General features: G+C 42.1%; 1 protein-coding gene across 2 annotated transcripts in view; it reads left to right on the top strand.

The window, feature by feature from the left end:
- The first annotated feature begins 210 nt into the window (after window positions 1-210).
- STIM2 (stromal interaction molecule 2) overlaps window positions 211-26,001 on the top strand; it is a 90,316-nt gene continuing 64,525 nt past the window's right edge. Inside the window, exon 1 of one of the 2 annotated variants that reach the window (XM_026699870.2) lies at window positions 211-505. In XM_026699870.2, the coding sequence (XP_026555655.1) occupies window positions 247-505 (259 nt within the window). In that variant the 5' untranslated portion in view covers window positions 211-246. Of the gene's footprint in view, window positions 506-944; window positions 964-26,001 lie in introns of those variants that run through there. The other variant, XM_087936586.1, reaches the window with a different exon arrangement.

Genomic DNA, 26,001 nt, shown 5'->3' with positions numbered 1-26,001 from the left:
CGTCTGCGCATGCTCGCCGGGGATGCGGCTGTGGCTGTGGGGGGGGGGAGGAGGAGAAGGACACTCCGGGCGCCTGCGCGTAGCCCGGCCTCGAGCGGCAGCGCGAGCAGCAGCAGCAGCAGCAGCAACGGCCACGGCCGTCGGGTGGGCGGGGCGAGGCGGTGGGCGGGGCGCGGTGGCTGGCTCGCGGGCTCCGCCGGGAGGGCGCCCATTGCGGAGCTGGAGGGTGCCGGCTCCGCCGCCCCGATGCGCTTCACCGGCTCCCCGGCACCCGCGGGCGACGGCGGCGGAGGCCGCCGGTCCAGGCAGCTCCTTCGGCTGTCGCCGCCGCCGCCGTTGCTGCTCTTCCTGCTGCTGCTCCTCCTGCCGCTGCCGCCGGCGTCCCAAGCGGATGCCGTCTTGCCCGTCCCGGTCACGCCGTCCGGACGCTGCCCGTCGTCGGGGGACAACAAGCGAAGCAGCCCGGCCAAGGCTTCCTCCGCCGAGAGGCGCCCGCCGGGAACTGGTAAGCTAAGGAAGCCGCGGGCGGGCGGGCGAGCGGGCGGAGACACGTGTCAAGGCCGACGTGTGCACCGGACGCGGCTGCCACGTCATGCGGGGGCCCGGACGGGGCGGGCAGGCGGAGATGCGGATATGTTTTGTGTGCGTGTGTGTGTGTGTGTGTGTGTGTGTAGGGTGAGGAAAAGGTGCCTCGGGGCAGTTCTCGCTGGTCTTTGTCCCCCCCCCTCCGCCCCACGAGGGATGGACGGACACGGGGGGGGAGGTGTTGCGTGTCCGCGTGGGTGGGTGGGTGGGTTGCGGGATGGGCGACCCAGGCGGGCAGGAGGGACGGGAACGGGAAGCGGATGATGATGGTGTTCGGAAGAAAGCCGGTTCCTTTCAGAGCGAGCGAGAGAGAAAGAGAAAGAGAAAGAGAGAGAAAGAGAAAAAGAGAGAGAGAGAGATTGGAGATGACAGACAGAGGTATTGGAGAAGATAAACAGAGAACTAGAGAAACATTGGAGATGAGAGATAGATAGATAGATAGATAGATAGATAGATAGATAAATAGATAGATAGATAGATAGATAGATAGATAGATAGATAGATAGATAGATAGATAGATAGATAGATAGATAGATAGATATGGTAGCTAGCTAGCTAGCTAGACAGACAGTCAGTCAGTCAGACAGGTATTGGAGAAGATAAAGAAACAGATGTAGAGAAACATTGGAGATGAGAGATAGATAGATAGATAGATAGATAGATAGATAGATAGATAGATAGATATGATAGATAGATAGATATGATAGCTAGACAGACAGACAGTCAGACAGGTATTGGAGAAGATGAAGAAACAGCTCTAGAGAAACATTGGAAATGATGGCTGGGTGGGTGGGTAGGTAGATGATAGATAGATGCGATAGCTAGACAGACAGACAGGCATGATAGCTAGCTAGCTAGACAGTCAGACAGGTATTGGAGAAGATAAAGAAACAGATGTAGGGAAACATTGGAGATGAGAGATAGATAGATAGATAGATAGATAGATAGATAGATAGATACAATAGCTAGCTAGACAGTCAGTCAGTCAGTCAGACAGATATTGGAGAAGATAAAGAAACAGATCTAGAGAATCTGGATTCTCTGGAGATGAGAGATAGATGGATAGATAGGTAAATATAGATGATAGCTAGACAGACGGGTATTGAAGAAGATAAAGAAATCGAGATCTAGGGAATCATCGGAAATGATGGATGGATAGATAGAGATTGATAGATGATAGCTAGCTAGCTAGACAGACAGGTATTGGAGAAGATAAACAGATCTAGAGAAACATTGGAGAAAGATCAGATAGATAGATATGATAGCTAAGCTAGCTAGACAGACAGGCAGACAGGTATTGGAGAAGAAGATAGATATGGATAGAGGATGGATGAATGGATAGATAGACAAGTAGTGAAGAAGATAGAGGCATAGAGAAACATTGGAGATGATAGCTAGCTAGCTAGATGATATCTTAACTAGATGATAGATAGGCAGGCAGGCAGACAGACAGGTATTGGAGAAGATAAAGAAATAGAGATATAGAGAAACATTGATGACAGACAGACAGACAGACACATGCATACATATATACAAACATGCATTTTATGGATGGATATGATGGATGGGGTGTTGGGGGTGGTGACAATCCCTTGGTGTTGTCTGAAAGATCCTTTGCAGGGCTGGCAGTGCCTCTTGTGGGTTTCCCCATTGCAATGACTGCTCCGGTGAAAATGGGGTCTTTCAAGACTCCTGGTCGGACCCCCTCCCTCTTTTCCCTCTAGCAGTGCTGCTGCTTTTGCCTTTCCCTGCCAGCCCCCTGACTTCTGCCCGGGTTTTGATCCTGGTTCCTTTTTGGGGGTGGGTGGGGGAAAAACCCCGTGCAGTTGGGAGGTGTGTGTGTGTGTGTGTGTTGGGGTGTGTGTGTTCAACAGCGACAGCAGCAGCAACCCCAGCAACAGCAATGCGCAACTGAAGCTTTCTCCTTCAAGGCGCCTGAACCCGGCTCCCACTTGCTAGGAGCATCTTTACAAGATGTTCCTAGACAGGAATGTATTTTTTGGGGAGGGTGGGGTGGTGGGGAGAGAGGGAGGGAAGCGAAGGAGGGGCGATGAGCCTCAGCACCTGCAGCCCCCATTGGTGGGTGGTTCAGCACAAGGGAAGGCACAACAACACACCAGGCACCGCTGGGCATCTTTGCTTTGGCATCTTGGCGGAGTCTTTCTCCAGCAAAGTTGGAATGAGACACACAGTCCCTGCGAAGGGTTTGTCTTCCTTGATCAACAGGAAGACTCCCTGGAAGGTGGTGGAATTCAACCCCAGGAAATGGATTGCCTGTTCTCTCTGTGTGTGTGTGTGTGTGTGTGTGTGTGTGTGGCCAATGTGAAGCTGGAATGCAGATTGTTTTTGTAGAAAATTTGCCAGGATGGTTGGAGATGAAGTTTGAGCCCCAGGCTGTGGGACCACCATGGACTTCAGACATTTTTTTGGAGGGAAGGGACACCGAGCGTCCTGCGAGTTAAGCTCGATTCCTGGGATCCATCCATCCCAAACAGGGAAGCTGTTTTCAAATGCCTTCTTTGTGTGTGTGTGTACGTGTATGTGTGTATGTGTGTACGTGTAAAAACAGCTTGTTATGCCTGTGTACCTGGCCTTTCCTGGTGGTCTCCTTTCCACATATTAAGCAGCTTCAACCCTGTTTATTTATTTATGTTTGAGATCAGGCAAGGTAGACTAAGTGCTGCCACCTGCTGTTAGGAGATAGATAGATAGATAGATAGATAGATAGATAGATAGATAGATAGATAGATAGATAGATAGAAAGAAAAATGTTTTTTTGTATTTATTTTGTTTCTTCAAATGATTGAGGTTGTGCTTAAAGGTATTCCTGCGGCATCCAGTGTTGGATATGAATTTTGCATTGAAAGCTGCCCAGAAAGTTGTGTTAAGCTGAGAGTGAATACGGGTGAGAGTGCAAACGAAGAAAGGGATTAATAACTTTCAATTTTTAAGTATGTAAATAAATCAGAAGATATAAATATGAATAAAAAAACACCTGCTGGGCTAGAACCATTTTAGGGTTTTTTTTTGTTCCCTAAGTGAAAAAAGCTTCAGTTTTGTCAGTCTGTTACAAAAGATAGTTGCAACAAAAAATTAGTAGCTTTATGGTACTTAGACGTAGCTTAAACTCTTTTGGAGTACAATTTGATGAAGTTAGATTATCGCCAGTAAGCACCACAATATGCTTTTTTTGTTTAGCTTGGATAATTTTGCCTTTATTTTCTGCCCCTTTTTAAACTTTTCAAAATCACTTTTGAGATGTGGTAGATTTATGTATGTATGCATGCCCTGGTGTCTCATCATTTTAAAATCAGCCACTATTTGCTTAGATCATATCAGCATGCATAGGAACCTAAATTCTTTTTACCCAAAATACATCACTTTGCATTGATTTACATGTTCATTCTCTCACATCAGACATGTCTTATAGACCCACCCACCTACCTACCTACCTTCCTTCCTTCCTTCCTTCCTTCCTTCCTTCCTTCCTTCCTTCCTTCCTTCTTATCCCTTTATTCCTAATTGATTTCTTATTCTTTAATCAGTTACCAAGTAACACAATAATGTTCTTTTTGTTCCATCATTGTTACGTTTTCTGGGAGATATTCATGAAAAGCCCTTAAAAGCCACATAAACATAGTTGATTGGATCATTGTGTCCAGAGGCTCTCATCAACACAGACAGAGAACTCTAAGAAATTATTTTTGGTTGGTTTTTGTGTATGTTTATCCTGACACTTTGTTATATAATGGTTTTACCAATTTAGAGGAGTGAACATTAAGATAAGAAACCAGTAATTTCCTGCATCCTCCCTTGATCCCTTAAAAAAAAAAGATGTTAACATTGGCTGCTGTCCAGTCCTCTGGTATAACAGCTGATCTTCAAGATACGCCACATGTTTTTGTTAAAAGATAAGTAATTTCACATCTGCATTCTTTTACAATTGCTGGGTGAGTTCAATTTGGACCTAGGAACATGTCCGCTTTTGATTTTTCAGCAAACTTCAGCTGCCTCTTGTTTTCACTCAAACACCCTTTCTAAAATCCCCAATTTAGAAACTGGCAACAAATAAAGTAGTTGATTTTGGTATATTTTCCTTGCCTATTTTAAAACTCTTCTTGTTTTCTTGTCATCCATTGGTCTAAGCACCTTAGCTGGATTCCTATTTTTGGTATATATTTAATTTGTTTTCATTTAAGCTCTTGACTTAAATCCTTAATTTTTTTTAAAAAATTTTTTTTGGCATTCTCATTCCTTTTCCTCAAGTTTTCATTCCTTGGTTTTTTTCTTGATCATATTAGGGCAAGAGTCTTATTTTTTGACAGTAGCTATATGTTACTTCATGACTGGGCTTGTGATTGGACCTTAATTGTTTTGCGATATGCAGTGATACAGTTCTTGACCTTTGTTTAGTACACATATGCATGGATGTACATCATACCCACCCATCAAGAGTCAAATCACAGTGATCAATGTCATGTCTTTTCAGCGTAGCAAGTGTAACAGTTTTGGGCCCCTTTGTACATTTGCCATGCTTTGCGTTTACTCCTGCCTCTTGCAGGATGTGGACAGCAGGGATAAAACCTGCTTTCTTCATTGTCAGGATATCTACAATATATATTTTAAAATTAGGGAGATGGAGGGGCATGCTCTTCAGAACAGAAAGCCTCTCTGTCAGTAGAAATAGAAATAGAGTAGACTAGACTAGACTAGACTAGAATAGCAGAGTTGGAAGGTACTTTGGAGGCCATCTAGTTCAACCCTCTGCTTAGGCAGGAAACCCTATACCATTTCAGAGAAATGGTTTTCCAATCTCTTCTTAAAAACTTCCAGTGTTGGAGCATTCAGAACTTCTGGAGGCAAGTTGTTCCGCGGATTAATTCTTCTAACTGTCAGAAATTTCTCCTTAGTTTTACTTTTCTTCTTTCCTTAGTTCGTTTTCAGCCATTGCTTCTTGTCCTGCCTTCAGGTGCTTTGGAGAATAACTTTGACTCCCTCTTCTTTGTGGCAATCCCCGAGATATTGGAACAGAGCTATCAAGTCACCTGTAGCCCTTCTTTTCATTAAACTAGACATACCCAATTCCAGCAACCATTCTTTATATGTTTTAGCCTCCAGTCCCCTAATCATCGTGGTTGCTCTTCTCTGCACTCTTTCTCAGTCTCAACATCTTTTTTACATCGTGGTGACCAAAACTGGATGCAGGATTCCAAGTGTGGCCTTAACCAAGGCATTATAAAAAGGTATTAACACTTCATGTGATCTTAATTCTATCCCTCTCTTAATACAGCCTAGAACTGTGTTGGCTTTTGTTGGCAGCTGTAGCACACTGCTAGCTCATATTTAAGTGATTGTCCACTAGGACTCCAAGATGCCTCTCACAGTTACTACTATTGAACCAGGTACCACCTATACTGTACCTGTGTATTTTGTTTTTCTTGCCTAAATGTAGAACCTTACTTTTTTCACCACTGAATTTCATTTTGTTCAATAAGCACCCAACGTTCAAGTCTGTCAAGATCCTTCTGTCTGTCTTCTGGAATGTTGACTATTCCTGCCAGCTTGGTGTCGCCTGCAAATTTAATGAGTTCCCCACCTATCCCCTCATCCAAATCATTGATGGACATGTTGAAGAATACTGGGCCTAAAACAGAGCCATGGGGCACCCCCACTGCATGTAGATGCAGTTCCATTGAAGGCTAATGGAATCGTGCTCTGTTAAATGAATCAATACTAGTTGTCATTTTTTACAGTATGCCTTAGGATCATTTGGACTGGCACCAAAGTTGGTTAATAGAAAAATATCACTCAATGAAGTGATTTAAGTGATGCTCATGGAGACCAATCTTCTGGCTTTTTTGATTGACTTTTATCCAGAAGACAGGGCAGCCTTCAGCAGCAAAGCACTGTTTAGATCAATCTATACATATTAATATGTGCTAATGATGAAATGGTCAAATACTTGTGCTTCTCTCCCTTCCAGAATAATTTGGACTTCTGGCAGAAATATAAAAGTAAGACCCCTACTGAATAATGTCAACCTTTTTTCTCGATATGTGCCCTTCGTTTTCATAATTTTTATAACTAGGGTAATTTTAAACAGGGCTTGATTTTGAGTGTCATTGTTTAATGCAGCTAATAACGAGTAGAAATGAGGAGGTCTTAATTTGCATGCTTCTTTTTATGAGGCTTAGCGTATTTTTATGTCTGTTTATGCCAACTTCCCAGGTAATTATGGACCAAAAACTGTGGTTGATATTAATGTTAGTTTAAAGTACGCCAAGTTTGGAAACTTACATTTTGCAAAATTCCCTGGGTGTCCTCCAAGTCTGTGGGACATAACTGGAATAAGTCAGAGTGAATAAATCACCGTGTTGTGTTTATAAAAATGTGATGCTGATATCAAAGAAACTATGCTACAGCTTGGTTTAATAGCTGTACAAAAAGCAACAGTGTATGAATCCAACAAAGATCATTCTAAAGGAGAAGACAGATAAGTTATGGGAAACTTAAAAACTTCCAAACTCATTGTAACCAATGAGTTTGGAAAGAACAACTTGAGAGAGACAGAGTCTCTCTGTGAAATTACTAGTTGTGTTTTAATGTAAATATTAAATTAGAATTTTAAATCTAGTTCAGCCCATGGATTAGCTTCTTTCAGACCCACCCATGCACACACCCTGTGTTCCTAAGGAATATGATAGTTTTTCTATTTTTTTTCACGCAACTTGCTTTTTACTTACTACAACATGTGACGGCTTTAAGCAGGGATGGAATAATTTAATGGAGGACAAGTCCTCAAGATCTGTAAATATTCAGTAAATTGAGGGCAGCATATCTACAAACCCCAGTTTTAGAGTAGAAATGGTGAAAGTGGGTTTGGTTCTATTCTATTGCTGGACTAACAGAATTTCACAAAATTAGAAGATCACAGTCTGTTAGAATTGTATTAAACAGAAGTTTGGGTCTTGATCTGATCCGTCAAGGCTCTTTTGTTTATATATTTATAAAAAGAGGAAAATCCAACCCACCTCATTGTTGACCAAATAGTTCTTGGAAAACCAAATAGTTGAATTAGCATTTGAATTAGAAGCTCCTTGATTCGGCAGGAAATTACTCTCTTGATTAGCACGCAAGATCCGCGGTGTTTAATTTCATAGGAGTTCTTAAGATGCCAGCTTCTAAACATTCCATTTTGCAGTGTTTAAATTAGAATTAAAACTCTTTTTTTTATTATTATTATTCAATGTCAGCCGAAAGCTATGCAGATTGCTGGAGAAGCCTAGCATAGAATGACAACACAGGTAGTCCTCGACTTACAACGGTTACAACAGCACTGAGAAAAGGGACTTATTTTTCACACTTAACGACAGTTGCAGCATCCCCATGGTCACGTGATTTGCATTCGTATGCTTGGCAGCCGATTCATGCTTACGATGGCTGCGGTATCCTGGGGCCCTTTTGCAGCCCTTTTGCAACCACCTGACAAGCAAAGTTAATGGGGAAACCAGCTGCAGTGATTCACTTAACAACGGTGGCAAGAAAAGTTGTAAAATGGGGCAAAACTCACACAACACACACCTCTCACTTAGGAGCATCAATGTTGGGCTCAGTTGGGGTCAAGAGTCTACTGCTTCATTAAGTTATAAAGTAATTCCTACTAGCGTCAACCTGCAAATATTATATAACTATAAATCTGGCATTATATCAATGCTGGGAAGGAGTAAAACATGACTATACTGAGGGCCTGATTCTGCGCTAACCTAATTTTTAATGCCTATAAATTGATGTTCCTATTTTTTGTGGCGCCCTACATTGGGTGCTCTAGCACAGTCATCAAGGATGGATCAGTGTCTATACGCCGGTTTCCATGTCATTTTTGGTTTCTACTTGCTGTTTCCATAGTGGTCAGGTCTGGACAGAGTAGAGTTGCTAGCCCTCTGCCTTCTAACCCTCCTCCTTTATCTGGGCTTGGGACCAGCAATGGAGGCTGTTGAACTACTCAATCCACCCAGGTGCCCACCGTAGGCGGAGTGATCTTGCTGCTTGCTTCCCCAATGCGTTTCCACACCAAAGGAATCAATGATGACAACGATAATGATAAATCAGAATAGGACAGAATGAGAGAGTTGGAAGGGACCTTGTAGGTCTTCTAGTCCAACCCCCTGCTTAGGCAGGAAACCCTGTACCATTTCAGGCAAATGGTTGTCCAATCTCTTCTTAAAAACTTCCAGTGTTGGAGCATCCGCAACTTCTGGAGGCAAGTTGTTCCACTGTCAGGAAATTTCTCCTTAATTTTAGGTTGTTTCTCTCCTTGATGAGTTTCCACCCATTGCTTCTTGTCCTGTCCACAGATGCTTTGGAGAAGAGCTTGACTCCCTCTTCTTTGTGGCAACCCCCGAGATATTGGAACATTGCTGTCATGTTATCCCAATCCCAGTCTAGTTTCATTAAACTAGACATACCCAATTCTAGCAACCATTTTTTATATGTTTTAGCCTCCAGTCTCCTAATCATCTTCGTTGCTCTTCTCTGCACTCTTTCTTCAGTCTCAGCATCTTTTTTACATCGTGGCGACCAAAACTGGATGCAGGATTCCACGTGTGGCCTTCCCAAGGCATTATAAAGCGGTATTAACACTTCATGTGATCTTGATCGTATCCTTCTGTTTATGCAGCCTAGAATTGATGGATAGAACCATCTTACAGGATGCATGCATGATCCATGCCCCTAACTGGTCAAAGGAATTGAGTTATGAGGTTTGGGCCTGTTCAGTGAAATTATTTATTAATTAGCTCTATACCCGTGCTTCTCTACGAAACTATGTGGTCGGGCTTGGTTTTTGAGGAGGAAAATAAGGGGAAAAAATTGTGCCTCTGCCTACCAGCATCCATTGGTAATCATCTGGCTAGCGTCCTGTCACTGTGTGAGAGAGTTGAGGGCTGTTTGGAAACTGAAACAGTATTTGTTATGTGAGTAAGAAGGAGACAGCAAGGAGCCTGAGCGTGACTCAGCTCAACTGTTCTGTACTAAAGCTGCTTGGTACTCTGAAATTGAAATTCCTCTCCTCTGCTTGTGTTTTGCATTTGGAACAGATTTATCTTCAGGTGGGAAGTGGGTGTAGAACTCTTTAGCATCAGAGCATGTTAATAATAATATAGGGAATACTAATGCTCTGATGGTCATTTCAAAAAACCCTTTCTTAGTGAGCACCTAGAAGCCAAGAGGAACATACGTGCCAAATTTGAAATTTGTAGGCTTTACGGTTCTGGAGATTTTGGGATGATGCATGGGTGGAATTTCACTTTTATATATATATGGATTGTCCAAAGTTGAAGGTCCTGGTCTTAACAAGTCAATTAAAAACAAAGGGGCAAATAATGGAAATTCTTGATTAAGCCTTGATAAATATTTGAGCTGACACTCATGGTTTGGGATTATAGAACATTTAGCTAGGAGGACTTAGAGGAATGGGGTTGTCATTTCAGATTTTCAAGTCTAGACGTGACCTTTTGCAGTCTTGTTGCTCTATCCCAGGGATCTTCAAACTTGGTAACTTTAAGACTTGTGAACTTCAATTCCCAGAATTCTCCAGCCAGCATAGCTATATGCATATCGCTATGCATATCGCTGTGCATATAGCTATGCTGGCTGGAGAATTCTGGGAGTTGAAGTCCACAAGTCTTAAAGTTGCCAAGTTTGAAGACCTCTGTTCTATCCAAAGAGCCCAGCTGTTTTGAGGATCAGAGATCTGTGCCTATCAAATTTGGGGCAGCACCGAAAGCAGTGGTTCCCGTTTTTGAAAAGTTTATTTGCATTAATACCTAAGAGTCTGAGATGGTTACAACTGAGATTGAAACTTGTATCTGGTTTTGTAATTAATGACGTAGTCCTTTAACTTTGCTGGTCTGCCTACAAACTGTCTGGAAGGGATCACTGAAGAAAACAAAAGCTTTAGTCATGCAGGCGGTAATAAAGCTTTAGTCATGAAAGGTAGTCTTTCACTTACAACAGCTTGTTTAGCGACCGTTTGAAGTTACAGTGGCTCTGAAAACAGTGATTTATAACTGCTTTTCACACTTTAGGACCGTTGTAGCCCTCCCCGTGGTCACGTGACCAAAATTTGGCCGCTTGGCAACTTGACTCATATTTATGACGGTTGCCGTGTTCTCGGGTCACGTGATCCCCTTTTTGCGACTTCCTGACAAGCAGAGTCAACGGGGAAGCCGGATTCCCTGAACAGCCGTTGTTGCTCCCTTAACAATTGCAGTGATTAACTGTGGCAAGAAAGGTGTCCGCTTTGGAAGCCATTTTGAGACCAAACGCTTCCACACTACCACATTTTGAGCCTGGGAAAACAGGAGGGGGAAATTGCTTGGAGTGTATGTAGTTAGATATAATAATATTCTTTTTTCTAAGTCAAGGTCATGTTGTTCTGCCCTTAAGTGAGGGGAGGTCTCAAGTTGGGACGGATGGTGATTGAGGCACGTGATGTGATGATTGGTGCAGGGGATGGATTTGTAGTTTTTACTTATTGCAAGGAAGCCCGGAAGTTTCAGATTCCCTTAATAACCGGTGCCAAGAAAGATTGTGAAAAGGGGAGAAAACTCACTTAGCCACTGTCTTAATTAGCAACGGAAATCTTGGACCCATTTTCATAAACCGAGGACTTATTCGGTTTCATTGGCATTTTTTAGAGTGGTACTTCCTTTTTCCTTCCAGACACCATGGAAGAATTACAAAGGGAAGCGAGTGAGTTCCAATTGTCTTAGTCTCAGAGGAGGCTAGGAATAATAATCCACCCTTCCCATTCTTAGATTCTTTGAATCTTCAAAGGGCCTTGTTGAAGACCGATTGAGACAGAAAAAGGACCAGTTGCCATGGCTCAATTTCCAGATGCAAGGAACTGCAAAATCAGACATACTCACATGTGTCTGGTTGGCCTCAGTTAGTGTGGAAGAATGACACTGCACCATGAACCGTTATACTTCAGAATCACAACCGGGCTGTTGTGCTAGAATTCAAATAAACGGTGCAGTCCGAAAACAGCATGTTCCATGCAAAAGAGAAAAAAATAAATAAATGTAACAGAAAACTAGGGATGAAGCAAGTCAAGCAGGCGCATCTTTAGGGACAGGTCGTGAAGCTTCTTGTGAAACAGGGAATGGGTAGGTGGGCTCAAAGGTTCTGCAGAATTTTCGAGCATCGATCAAATGAACTGCAGGGAAATACAGTATTTCTGCACTGAGAAAAAAGGACCATTCTGCAACAGCAGCAGAAATCACCTTATTTAAAAACACAGGAGCCACGTTTTCCTGAGCCCAAAATTGCTTGGCGGGCTGCTCTGATGTGTTAAATATTTATTAGCGCTATTCTCCTGCAACCATAGCAATAGCACTTAGTCTTATATACCGCTTCACAGTGCTTTTACAGTCCTCTCTAAGCAGTTTTACAGAGTCAGCCTTTTGCCCCCAACAATCTGGCTCCTCATTTTACCCACCTTGGAAGGATGGAAAGCTGAGTCAACCTTGAGCCTGCTGAGATTTGATCTGCCAAATTGCAGGCAGCCGGCAGTTAGCAGAAGTGGCCTGCAGTACTGCATTCTGACCACTGCGCCACCGTGGCTCATATAAGGATATTAAAAACAAAACACAGAGACAGACAGCATAAAATCAGCACACTCTTAAGAGAAAGAGAACAAACTGAGAGAAAGCCAGTTGGGGAGACTGAGTCACTCACTGACAAGGCATAAAAACAATAGCCCAAAACCTGGCAACTTCTTCAGAAATTGCCAAAAGCTAATCTAATAGGGAAAAAAGGTTAATTAAATCATAGCAGTCCTGCCTGGCATAAAATATATGTAACACTGACTAAGCCAGAGACACAGCCAATAGAGAAAAATGCATCTCTCTCTCTCTCTCTCTCTCTCTCTCTCTCTCTCTCTCTCTCTCTCTCTCTCTCCCTCCCTCCCTCCCTCCCTCCCTCCCTCCCTCCCTCCCTCCCTCCCTCCCTTCCTTCCTTCCTTCCTTCCTTCCTTCCTTCCTTCCTTCCTTCCTTCCGCAAAAGAAGTCCAGTTCCTGTGACTCAACTTCCAGGCAACTACCTGATTCTAATGAGAATCTTCATTGACAGTTCTTTCCATCATTTCATGGCACAGACTTTACATAACACGGGATCCTTCAGCAATGACTGGGAACGACCCAACACAAACTGGCACCTGCCTGGCTCTTATTATGTGCTTTTTGGTTAGTGTAAGCACACTTTGCCCCCTCCAGTTCCTCTTGACTTCCCTCCCTGGCGATTTTGGGTTGGGTTGATGGACCGCCGTGATGCCATGGGAGAATCCCCCCCACCCCCAAAGCTAGTGGAGAAAGCTGTGGACCAGAACTTCTCTTCAATGATAAACCAGGCCTTCCCTGCCCACCTATACCCGTAGAGAAGGTAGCAGGGTGCTTCTAAAGTGAAGGGTAAACGTTTTGAGGCCTTCTGCTGAACCTTTCGCTTCAGCCGCTGTCCATACTGCTGGTCCTCCTTCAAGACCAGCTTATGTTAGAAGGTATGATCAGGAAATGTTTCCCTCTCCAACTATGATATCCCCAAGAGCTGAGGTGGCACAGTGGTTAGAGTGCAGGACTGTAGGCTACTTCTGTTGATTGCCAACTGCCTGCAATTTGACAGTTCGATTCTCACCAGGCTCAAGGTTGACTCAGCCTTCCATTCTTCCAAGGTTGGTAAGATGAGGACCCAGGTGGTTGGGGGCAAAAGGCTGACTCTGTAAACCGCTTAGAGAGGGCTGTAGAAACACTGTGAAGAGGAATATAAGTCTAAGTGTTATTGCTATTTGCACCTCCACTTGTCTCAGAGCAAACCATATTCAAGAGGCTGCAGGGACTGTACTGAAGGCTGTGCCAGTGCTTCTTTTAACTGGTTTAGGGGATTTTTTTTAAGCATCAGAGGGGTAGTGTTCAGTTCATCACTTTTTTTTTTTTCATTTTAATTAATTCACAAGTAAGATTTGCTATACAAATCTTGTGGGTCTAGCACGTTTTTCTATGCCATTTTGCTTTTTTTTTTTTTTGAAAATTCTCTTTGGAATGCGATCTCTTTCTTTGAAATGAGTTCTGACAAATCAGCATGTTGTGATACTAAAGTATAATTTTTCATGATGGAGCAAGGTAGACTTGTTTGCTAGCTGTTAATATTTAACGCCCCCAAAAAAAAAGAACCTAGATTAAGAAGAAATAGAGATAAATTCCCTCTCCCTCAAACCTAAAACTTAGTTGTGTTTGAAATTATATTTATTCACATAAAGAGCCCTCCAGTTTGAGGTTTGGAATGAAAGTTGCAATCTTATTTTTTAATCCATGTTATTATGGATAAGGATATCATTACATGCAAGGCACATGTTTGGTGAAATTAATGACTACTAGCTGGTTGTCATTTTCTGCATGATTTTACTGGTCATGGGGTGAAATGGGAGGGGAGAGCTGCTTATTTTGCATGAATTTATGATGTTCCTAGATTAAAACAATGTGTAAGCAAACAGATTTTTTTTTAAAAAAAACCCTTAATGTAGCTTAAAAGTGCTATGTTCCCAGACATTCAAACCTTTGTACTTCTTAGTTCCAAATTAACGGTTGACTAGCCTTAAACAACCTGCATTTTCCTCATCATTCTCCTGCACTAGGCCAAGATGCATTGAATTTTATATGTATAAATGTATATGTATAAATAAATAAATAAAGTCCTTGGTAGGTTATGCTTTTTGAATAAGTGATTGGCTTGTGGATGAGTCAAGGACTTATCCAGAGGACAAGTTTCATCAGTTTAGCACTTCCCAGCTACTTTGTTACTGAAGAACTCTTACGGCAAGGATGTCTAAAACTTGCGCACTTCAACGCCCAGAATGGCTGCTGGGGAATTCTGGGAATTGAAATCCATAGGTCTTAAAGTCACCAAGGTTGGACCCCTCCGCCTTATGGCCCTTACATTGCATGAATTTCTATCTCTGATGCTTCCAGCTTCCCCTTTGAATCAACTACACATTTATGAACAGATGCTAAATTTGATCGTTATTATAGCTACTCTGAGTCAGGGGCAGGTGTTCATTTCCTCATAGGTCAACTTGATGTCTGTGTCAGCCCAGTATTTGTGTATATTGGAGTGTGTGTTGTGTGTGTATGTATTCTTCATAAGCAATTAGTATCTAGCTAAGAATATTGGTCTCCTGTGTTTATTGTTGGTTCCAGCTGGAGATTAAATGTGTTTTAACCGGATAATGATGTCAGTGATCAGAACAGTAGAATGAACACAAGGTGCCTTAACTCTAGCCTCAATCTTTCCTTTGAAGAAAAACCAAAAACTGAAAACAGCTGAAGCAGAAGTAATGGTTTTATGTGAATTGCTCTCCTGCTTATAAAACTTCTAATCTGAGAATCTGAGTCAAGCAGCCCTTAATAAAAAATTGGAGCTCTTCGTGGTACGGTGTCCCGCTCTGAAAGTTGGGGAGCCAGTTTTGCAAATGGTGGAATTCCATCTGATATATAATGACAATTTAAAAAAAAAATCTGAAAGGTTGGTTGTTGTAGAAAGAGCACTATGTGATACCCACAGTGGTTGGTGAGAGAGAGAGAGAGAGAGAGAGAGAGAGAGAAATGTGAGTGAGACAGAAAGACAGATACGGAGAGAGAGATTGAGAAGAGGGTGGGGAGAGAGAGAGAGAGACAGAGATACACACAGAGAGACAGACAGACAAACAAAGAGAGAGATATGAGAGAGAAAGAGATACGGAGAGAGATGAGAGAGAAAAGAGAGATGAGAGAGACAGCGAGAGAGACAGACAGACAAAGAGAGATGAGAGAGAAATATGGAGAGATGAGAGAAAGAGAGATACAGAGAGAGAAAGATGAGAGATTGCATAACATTTGTATCCTTTCAGATAATTAACTATGCATTTGTGTCACCCATAGACAATTAAAAAAAGAATAAAATTAAGAAGAGGGGTTTCCCGAAAGCCAGCAAATTGCCGCACAGGCATGTGTTTCAGATTATTGCATAAGGCTCTGTTGTTTGCCTGCAAGCATTTTAATGCCTTGCTTGTCTTAAGAGAGATTTCCATAGTAACAGGAACTTTGGCTGGGAAGATGCAGGGGAGTCCAAAGCAGAAATCTTAACTTTTAGTTTCTCTGCATGTCTTTGCATCTGTTGTTGTGCGTTTGCCAAGAAACTCGGCAGGGTTTTCATTTGCATGGAGTTCTTTGATACTGAAGAATGACGATCGTGATTCGTTTTGTCCTGGAATTTTCCATAAAAATGTGTGACTCTGGAAAACACATTTATGATTTTGCTTCTGGTACCATGACAGACAGGGAGTTCTCCAAGCCTTATGTTTGAAGTGTTGCAATAAAGATTGGTCTGATGTAAAGTAATAAGGCAGCCATTCCTCACTTTGCCATAGTACATGAGATAACTCTGGAAACAGTTGCCTTATAGCTTTTTTTTTTTTTTCAATTTCTAGAAACAAAAATTCGTCTTTTCCTTTTTAGCCTTGTTTTCTTTTCTGGGTCATAACTTGGCTCCAGTTCCTGCGTCACAGCTTGTTTTGAGTTTTCAGTCACGTTCATGAGTCTGTTTAGTGTTCTTTTATAAGCCTTTTGAAAAGCAAAAAGGCCCCCACAATGAGAGGCAAGGGGGATCTTTTTTAATTCCTTGGAAACACCACAAGTTTCAGCTTTTGTAACCAAAGCTGAAAATATTTTAAAACAAGCTCCGTTGATACATGGCTAATCCTTGAAAAATAAACTGCCTTTTTTTTTTTTTTTTGCTTGTATATATTTAGGAACGTAACACCGTGACTTACATATCTTTCCATTTTCCCCAAATTCAATTTTTATAAAGTCCTCCCCCCCCTCTTTAAAATTGCTGGATGGTTTATATCTTTTGGGAAATATAGGTTAGTCCTCGACCTAGAACAGTTCATTTAGTGACCATTTGAAGTTCCATTACTGAAAAAAAATGTGATGATTGTTTTTCATACTAGCCACCACGGCAGCATCCCCATGGTCATGGGATCAAAATCGAGATGTTTGACAAGTGACTCATCTTGATGATGGTTGCAGTCCCCCAAGGACCTTTTGCGATGTTTTAATGAGCAGAGTCAAGGGGAAAGCCTGGACAACCATCTCACTTGCTGTTCTGACCCAGGCTTCGTCAAACGTACTTAAACACAAACTTGTTTTAAAAGCAAAAACTATTTTATTGCAACACTGGGAATTGCTTGCATTCCCAGCCAGAACTAATTATAAACAGTTCCCCAAGATAAGCACACACCTTTCAGTGCTGTGGAATGCTGCCAAAAACAGAACTATCCAATTATAACAGAAACCAACCGAAGTACTAGAGAAAATCAACCAGAGCTTCAAAGAGGACTCAGAATCTATTGAACTACTTTGCTTCCTGCAAAGCTTTTCGTCATTGAGGTCTGACTTTTATCCCTTATGGGAGGGGCGATCACCTCCCAGCCTTACTCCTGAATCGCCCCTTCTGTTTCAGCTGCTCTTACCTTCTAGCAGCTCTGTGCAAACGTGCACTGTGAACAGGCTCCCCTTGTTCCTCTCCCTCTCTGCTGCCAGACTTCAAAGGCTCCAAAGGCAGAACCCCACTCCCAGATGGTCCTGGCCCCATCCCTGCATCGGACGCAGGACCCTCGTCCAAGTCTTCTCCAGACTCCCTGACTGGTCCCCTTTCTTCCTCACTGTCTGACTCCACTGCTGTCTGCACTGGCTCCCGGTGAAGCACAACACTTACCAACAGCAAGTTGGTAAGTGGACGACTTCCTGCACAGGAGTCTTAAAACCTGGTTTATATCTTTTGGTAGACCTGTTCGCAAATATCGCTTGCATATTGCTGCAAGGGCTTTATTTGCCCTCTGTTCTTCTCTGCAGTCTTTCAAACCCAATCGTTATTTTCTCCAACTGACTTTTTCTGCAATCCTGGCATGGCACCTTTTAAGAGTCTGAGCCATTTTATTCTAGCCAGGGATGGGGGAATCCAGAGACCCTCCCCGCAACACATTGGGGGGGGACCGATTCCATGGAGAGAGTTTTTTTCGTGTTCCAGAAAGAACATGGATTTCACCTGCTTCCTGTACCCCGCAAAAGAGACTTCTCTTCTTTGTGTGGCCCCGTTTCTGGCATGCCACGGGCACCGGTACTGGTCCACAAACCAGGGGATCCCTGGGGTAATCGATACTTTCATCCTTCATTTTCCACAATTGGCATTTGACATTGTCGGGAATAACGTTTTGTTTTGGTTTTGGTGGCATCATTTTGCAGGGCTAATTCTTCTTGAGCTTCCACGGCTCCTTAGGTCTTTGTTCTTTTGTAAAAAAAAGTGTTCTAGGGTTCAACTAAAATTCAGTTAAATTTTAATCTGCTTTTCCTTCAGTATTGTGCTCAAAGCGGCTTTGCTTTGCTTGGATCCATCTAGCTTTGAATTACTTCCTCGTATACCAACAGAGGTAGCATTTGACTTGCAACCATTCATTTACCAAGTTACGACAGCACTGAAAAAAAGTGACTTATGACTCAGACTGAAGTCCATCACAGCATCCCCATGGTCAAAACGTTCCAAAATTCAGGCCCTTGGCAACTAGCATGCACTTCTGATGCAGTATCCTGGAGTCATTTGCAACCTTTCCACTTCTGGCAAGCAAAGCCCGGGGAGAAGCCACATTGACTTAATGAACTGCAGTGATTCGCTTAAGAATTGTGGCAGAAAAGGCCATAAAATTGGGTGCGACGCACTGAACAACTGCCTTTCTCGGCAACAGAACTTCTGGCTCGCAATTATGAGTCAAGTTTTAATGCCGTTTCCTGAAAGGATCTCTCCTTGCTTGGCCAAAAACTGAGGACTGCCCATCTACTATTTTTTGTTCTTTTGTTCTTGTTTTATAGACTTTTCCTTGTAAACTCAAGTGGGTTTTTCTACGTGTGCTTGATGCAGTAATTCAGACTTTTGTTTTATTGCTTGCAATGATCTTCCATTATATTTAATCTGTTGCTGACGTACACAACGGATGATAATTAGTTTCTTTGTATTCTAATCAATATTGACCAATTAGACTTGAGTCCAGCCAATTATCTCTTGCCCAGTATATTTAATTTAGAGACTGCCAAATAGGTTGTTCCACTAATAATATTTCTGTCATTTAAATTTAAATTTTATATTAGTTGTCTTTTTAACTTGGTCAATCAATAAATTGACTACGCTCAGCATGTTGCCGTCAGTGGAATTTCATCTGCTACCTATGTTTGCCCAAAAATAAGACCTGGTCTTTTTTTTTTGCCACCAAAAAGGCACCAGGGCTTATTTTGGGGGGCGGGGTTGTCTTCCACTAACTTGCAGCGGTGGCACCAACAGCCCCGCCCAGGAGGAGCCCTCTGCCAGACCACTTTGGTTGCTTGCTGCCGCTTGCGTGCATCGTCCTCCCCCCAGTCCCCGTTTCGCTGTCAGAGGCCTTCCGGAAAGGCCTCTGCAGCTGAGAAACGAGGTCCGGATTGACGTGTGTTGGCCTGGCCTCTGTTTCGCTGTCAGACTCCTTCAGGCCTCTGCAGCCGATAACAGAGCTCTGGATTGATCCCAAGTTCTGTTATCTTCTGCAGAGGCCTCTTCTGAAGAGCCTCTGATGGCGAAGTGGAGGCTGGGGGGCGGGGTGATGCATGCAAGTGGTGGCAAGCGGGTGCAGAAGAAGTGGGCTGGCAAGCCAAGGCAGGTATCTGAGTGTGCGAGGCCTGGTAAGTAGGTCAGCTCCATATCCCCATCCGCAGTCTAGCTTAATTTTTACCTGTGTGCCTCACTCCACCCCCTGCATCCTGGAGTAGGTAGGTTCTTAATTAGGGCTTATTTTGGGAATAGGGTTTATATTGGGCCACATGTGTAAAAATCAAGCTAGGACTTACTTTCAGGTTAGGTCGTATTTTGGGGGAAACGGTACATGGAGAGAAACCTGTGATGGGATAATCTTGAGCGTATATACCACCATAGCAATAAAGTGACTGATACAACAATGTGAAAAGAAACAGACCACCAAATGGTATTCTCCTAGATTTTGTTGCTATAGGTAGTGCTGGACTTGCAACCGTTCATTTAATGACCTTTTGATGTTACAGTGGCACTGAAAAAAAGTGACTTATGACCCTTTTTCACGCTAAGGACCATTGTAGCCTCCCTGGGGGAAAAAGAAAAGTTGATACTCAGTGAAAAAGAGCAACCAGGGTCAAAGCAATAATCACAATGGAAAACAATGCAAAACATTTAGATACATTTTCTAATCTATATGGCGGAGCTGCAAGTGTTTTTTGTAACTCCTACAGTAACATTTCTTGTTAACAAACAGTTTGTTAACAAAAGGTACATAGCAAGCAGAGATCCTTCCAGGAAACGGCATTAAAACATGACTCACAGACTTTAATACCATGTGGAGAAATTATGCTATTTCATATCCACTGGGACAAAGATGACGGCTGTTTGAAGTGCTCTGAAATCAGCCAAAAATTAATTCAGAGGGAAAGAAAAATACATATTTTGGGGGAGGGAGAGTGGGACAATGTGGGGCGAGATCATTGAGGCAATGGGTGCACAATATGTTGCTACAAGCCTGGCCAAGGGAAACTGAGGCATACGTACTGTACTGCATGTCCTACAGGTCAGTATAAAAATAGGCAAAACTTGGACAAATATTTGTAAAGGCACTTTAAAATTGGACATAATTATAATTATATTTGTGTACCTGAAAAACCTTATTTACTTCAAGAAACATGGAAAACAAATGTTCCATTTGGCTCAGATGAAATTTCAATTACATTTTTTTTCCTTTCCATAGTAGCCAATTTTATTTATTTCATTATTCTAGCTGTTGTCTAACTATTACAGGATGGAGGCCTCTTCCGCATATTTCCAACCTATACAAGTTTTCTCTCGCCAATTCAGCATGAAATACTTGTTGATGTGGTCGATCAATCTTGTTTTAGGTCTCTTTTGTAGAGGCTTTTGATCAAGTGGGATCCATTCTGTGACCGCCTTGGTCCACCTGCCGTCAGTTCTCCTTGCTATGTGACCATTTCCGTTTCAATTCATTCACTCTCTTAATGATATTAGTTTAGTTTACTTTATTGTCATTGCACCTCGTACAACGAAATCAAACACCATCTTCAGTGCACATCATGACCATGAAAAACACACATTCTTCACACTCCACACATTGAATTGAAAATCCCCGACACTGCACCAAAACTGCACTATACAGTAGAATTCAACAGAGCTACTGCCCTGGGATAGAAGCTGTTTTTCAGTCTATTTTTCATTGTTTTTATTATTTTGTACCATCTGTCAGATGGTAATAGTTCAAAAAAAGGGTGCCCAGGATGAGAGGGATCTTTGAGAATATTTTGAACTTTCTCAGCGGGAGCTATACAGCTCTTCCAAAGACGGGAGAGGACAACCAATGATCCTCCGGGTAGTGAAGTTAACCCTCTGGGACTGTTGTCCTATCTGCCACTGTGCAATTGGCAAACCATACAGAGGTGCAGTAATGCAGCGGTAGAAGGTCACCAGCAGTTTTTCGTTCAGTTGTTGTTTTCTGAGAAGTCTCAGGGTCATATAATCTCTGCTGGGCCCTTTTGACCAGGGCTGCAATATGAGCATCCCAGGTCAGGTCCTCTTTTATGGAAACTCCCAGAAACTTAAAATTGGCTACTTTCTCCACTCAGTCTCCATTGATAAGCAAGGGCTGGTTGTCTGATCTGTTCTTTCTGTAGTCCACTATAAGCTTCTTGGTCTTGTTGGTGTTGAGGACCAAGTTATTGTCTCCATTCCACAAAAGCAACCGGTTCACCTCATCTCGGTAGGCAGACTCATTCCCGCATCAGAGATGAGTCCCACCACTGTTGTATCATCTGCGAATATTGTATACTTTGGTTTGTTCTCTAATCTACGTGCAGGTCTTTCTAACTTGTCTTGTGATGCCGAGCGTGTAATTTTCCATGGCTCTTTGTGCCACCTGTAGCTTTTGTGTCGATTATGAGGTTAGCGTCCAGGGGTGGGATTCAACCGGTGTAACAACTGGTTCGGTGAGCATGCCCTTCGCTTTGCAACTCACCTTCTGCTGCAAGTCCTGTGTGTAAAACAGCTGACGTGAGGCAATCCACTGTGCCGCGCGAATCAGCTGAGCTGGAAACCCCAGAAATAAAGAACAGACTCGAGCCGAGGCAGGTGCATGGGTCCAACAGCTGATTGTCAGAGTGAAACAGTTCATTCACAGCTGAACTTTGGAGATACCAATTTGCCCGAACAGGCCTGAACCGGTAGAATCCCACCTTTGTTAGTGTCTGTGTTTCACTGCTATATGTTAGAGCAAGTAACACACTGATCAGAAACTTTTCAGGCATAGGCTGAGGTTGTTCTTGAAAATGTATTTATTTATGCAGGCACAATGTCTCACTGACTTGATTACACCTGCTTAATTTTGTGCCTATATAATTTCTTCATTGGTTTCGGACTTAAAAGTAGGTCTTAAATTGATTTTACTCCCCAAAAATGTTTATTTGCATTTTTATTTTTCCGGTGTGCACCTTGTAGAAAAACGAATCGCTTTAGGATTAGATTGGCTGCATTTGTCTCTGGATTTAGAGTCCCACAACTAATTTATGTCTGTATCATAAGTGAGAATTGATAGCGATGCTGAATTTATTCCTTTTAATTCAGGAGCAAGTCAGAATTTTCAACTTGCTTGAGTATGTTGAATTAGCTCGGAAGGCAGCATGAATATAAGGAAGACTTGCTGCTCATGTTGGCTGCGTTGGGTGAACCAGAGCCAGCTTGGTCTAGTGCAGAGGTCTCCAAACTTAGCAACTTTAAGACTTGTGGACTTCATCTCCCAGAATTCTCCAGCATGCTGGCTGGAGAATTCTGGGAGTCGAAGTCCACAAGTCTTAAAGTTGCCAAGTTTGGGGACCCGTGGTCTAGTGGCTAAGGCACCAGTCTAGAAATTGGGAGACCATAAAAGCTGGCTGAGTAACTTTGGGCTAATCACCAGGAGACGGTGAGTTCTGGTCCTGCCTTATCCATGAAAGCTGGCAGGGTGACTATTGTAGATTAATCCCTGTCTCTCAGCCCATCTCACGGGCTTGTTGTAGGGGGAATAAAAGGAGAAAGGAATATTATGTATGTATCTTTGCCTTAAATTACTTTTTAATCTAATAAATAAACTTCCTTTTCTGGACCATGTTCAAGAGCTGCTCAGGAAAGAGCTAATTTTCCTATGTCAGCCTTGAGTTAACAGAGTGTAAATCACTGCAATCAAGTTTATCTTCTGAGTAGGGATGCACCTGTGTTACCAGCTGTTCTTGACACTGATGCTTCCTTAATGGAAGAGATAAATTTACAGATGTTAAAATCCCACCCCTGAAATCACTAACCTTGCTGCCTTATCTGAATTCCGCTTCACTTTATTGTTTTACATCTACTTCTTTATAACCTAGAAAAACAGGGCCTGCAGTAAAGTTTGAAAGATAGAGGAGAAATATATGTATTTTGAATAGGAATATTTTGAATAGGAATTATATAGTATCCCAAGCTTTTAAAACTGAAACATATTTTTGTCCCATCTACAAATCAAATCTTATAGTTACCGAATTTGTTCTGAATTTTGAATGGGTAAATTCTCTTTTATCAGCAATGTTGCTGTCCAGCATCTGTTTATTTAACAGAAAAGATATATCTGCAGACTTTGGTTTTGCCTCTGGAATCTTCTCTGCCTTGTCTGAATTCTCTTGATTTTTAATTGCAGATCTAAGTTTACATATAATGGCATTGTCAATCTACTGACTATGTTTTTAAATACATCTGATGCCAAAATGATATGATAACTTGAGGAAACTTTAGACTAATTACCTGGCTCCTGAAACAATATCGATTGAAGCTATCTGAAGTAATATTGAGAGACAATATATTAGCTTAACCAAAATTGTGCTTATATTCAGTGGTGAGCCAGATCTTTGTTTTTTTAAACTTCTTTGTATATTCTTTTAGCTTGACTGTAGTCTTAGCAAGATTATATTCACTATTTTAGTAGATGCTTTAGAACTCAAAGGAGTTCCATAGGACAGTTTTAGTCTTTAAGTTTGATACCCTCTTTAATACTTGAACTATGAGTTACAATAGTTAGAAATCATCATGAACATTCTGACATAGAAACAAGTATGCCTGCACTGATTTCCAGAACAGTCCATCTTCTTATTGTATAATTTGCCTTGTGGGTAAGTGTTTTTTGAGGACATGGTTGAAAGTGAACCTTTAGTAAAAGAGGAAGCACACTCTCTTGGCAATTTGCAATTCGATTTGGGGGTGGCGGAGCTGCAGAAATCAAGCAACCTCTGGGGTTGACTGAGCGGTTATTTAAAAACATTTCTACAGGAAGAAATGACTAATACAAAACTAATTTTTTCTTTCTTCAAAAAGACATTTCTCCAGGAGCCGCCTCTACCGTATAGAATAGTTGTGCAAAACCTGTAACGTATCACTGATACTTGGAAATAGATGATATATATATTTTAATGTAGCTTCCCAAAGTGTGAGGAAAACTAATTCTTGTTCCTCTCTTTAACTTTACATCAAAAAATGAAGTCTACAGAGATTCATTTTTCCTTGATGAGTTTAATGTATGGGTGTACGGAGATTGTTTATTCAAATCATTACCTTGTTACTGTGTAATTTCAAAATGCATTCTGTAAGTATATTCAAAAGAATGAAGGTAGTTTCTCTTCAGAATAAACATAATATACATAAATATACATTCATTTCCAGCAAATCAAGTATGACAGTTTATTGTTATATTGTAATAAATAGCAGGACAAAAAAATAATCTCTTACTTTAGAAGTTAATCCAGGGCATTGTTCACAATCTGGCAGGATGGATGGATGGATGATAGAATATATATGAGAATATGAGAATGAATAAATATATGAGATACACACACACACACAGTGTGTATGTGTGTGTGTGTGTGTGTGTGTGTGTGTATGTATGTATGTATGTATGTATATATATATATATATATGTTATGTCCCACCTTCAAAAATAAACAGATAAGGCTGAAAGCAGCAGTCCTCGCAAATAAAAGCAGCAACCAGGAATCTTTACTGATTACAGCTGTGGTTAGCCTTCACAAAATAATCCAAAATAATAGTTCCAATAAATCCAAATCCCAACAAGATATTTCAGATTTAAATCCTCCAAACCAAAGTCTTCAGTTCTCTTTGCAAACAATTTGTTCCCGACAGCGTGCAGAGTCATCCCTCTTCCTTTTATAGAGCAGCAACTAATTAGTCTAATTACTGATCTGCCCTCCTCCTGTGCTCCCGTTGGTTTCTTCTCGTAAGGAGACGCCTGCTTCTGACATCCACCCAGTGATTATCTAAATTATTACTTTCACCTGAAGACTCCATAAGTTCCTCATTATCAGCCGTTCCCGGCTGATAACCTGATTGAGAAACCGAGGAGGTTGAAGGTTCAGGCCGGTCCTGCAAATCAAATGTCCTCCCTTGTAACATTCTCATTCAAAACTGCAAGCAAAACTGTTAGGACTCCCTTTTGAAATTCAAACAGTCATTTCACGATCAAATCAACTAAAGGGAGTAAGTTCTCATTCAAAACTGCAAGCAAAACTGTTAGGACTCCCTTTTGAAATTCAACAGTCATTTCACAATCAAATCAAACTAAAGGGAGTAACGTTCCCTGGTTCTGACGTCAATCCACGATCTAACAGTCATCAGATTCAAAGTTCCTAACAGGATTGGACCTTCCAATCACAACACTATCCCCCACCTCAGGGCCCGTCCCCCAAGTCTTACGTTCAGGATGTGGTTTTGAAGGGAATTCTGCATGATATCTTCGAACAAGGTCTGGAGCATGTACCTTGGCCACATCCTGCCAATAACGGATCTCCGTTTCATTTTCTACTCTTCCCACAAAGTACTGGAATCGTCCCTTTTTCCATCGTGAATCATAAATTCCAACCACTGTAGTATCTGTAACAGGTTCAGTGCGGGGCCTAGATGTGAAACGTACCAGACCTAAGGCCTCCTTAAGGTCAGGTCTACGCTGTTTTCCTGACGAGCCAAGAGTGGTTTCAGGTACGGGTCTGCGGTTCCCTCTCCGATTGCAGGAATTAACAAAATGTCCCAGACCCCCGCAATAAAGGTACAAGCCTTCCTGGAACCGTCTCGAACGTTCCTGCGCTGTTAAGCGAGGGCGGAGTGCTCCCAACTCCAACGGCTCCTCTGTCATATCTATGGGTTGGAAAACTCTCGGTGGCGTGGGTTGTGCATGAAAAAACGAAGATGGTTCCATACTGAGCT

The sequence above is a fragment of the Pseudonaja textilis genome, chromosome 6, assembly GCF_049901715.1.
Source record: "Pseudonaja textilis isolate UNSWEBS1 chromosome 6, rPseTex1.2, whole genome shotgun sequence".
NCBI lineage: Eukaryota > Metazoa > Chordata > Lepidosauria > Squamata > Elapidae > Pseudonaja > Pseudonaja textilis.
This window is presented reverse-complemented; position numbering and strand designations above follow the sequence as displayed.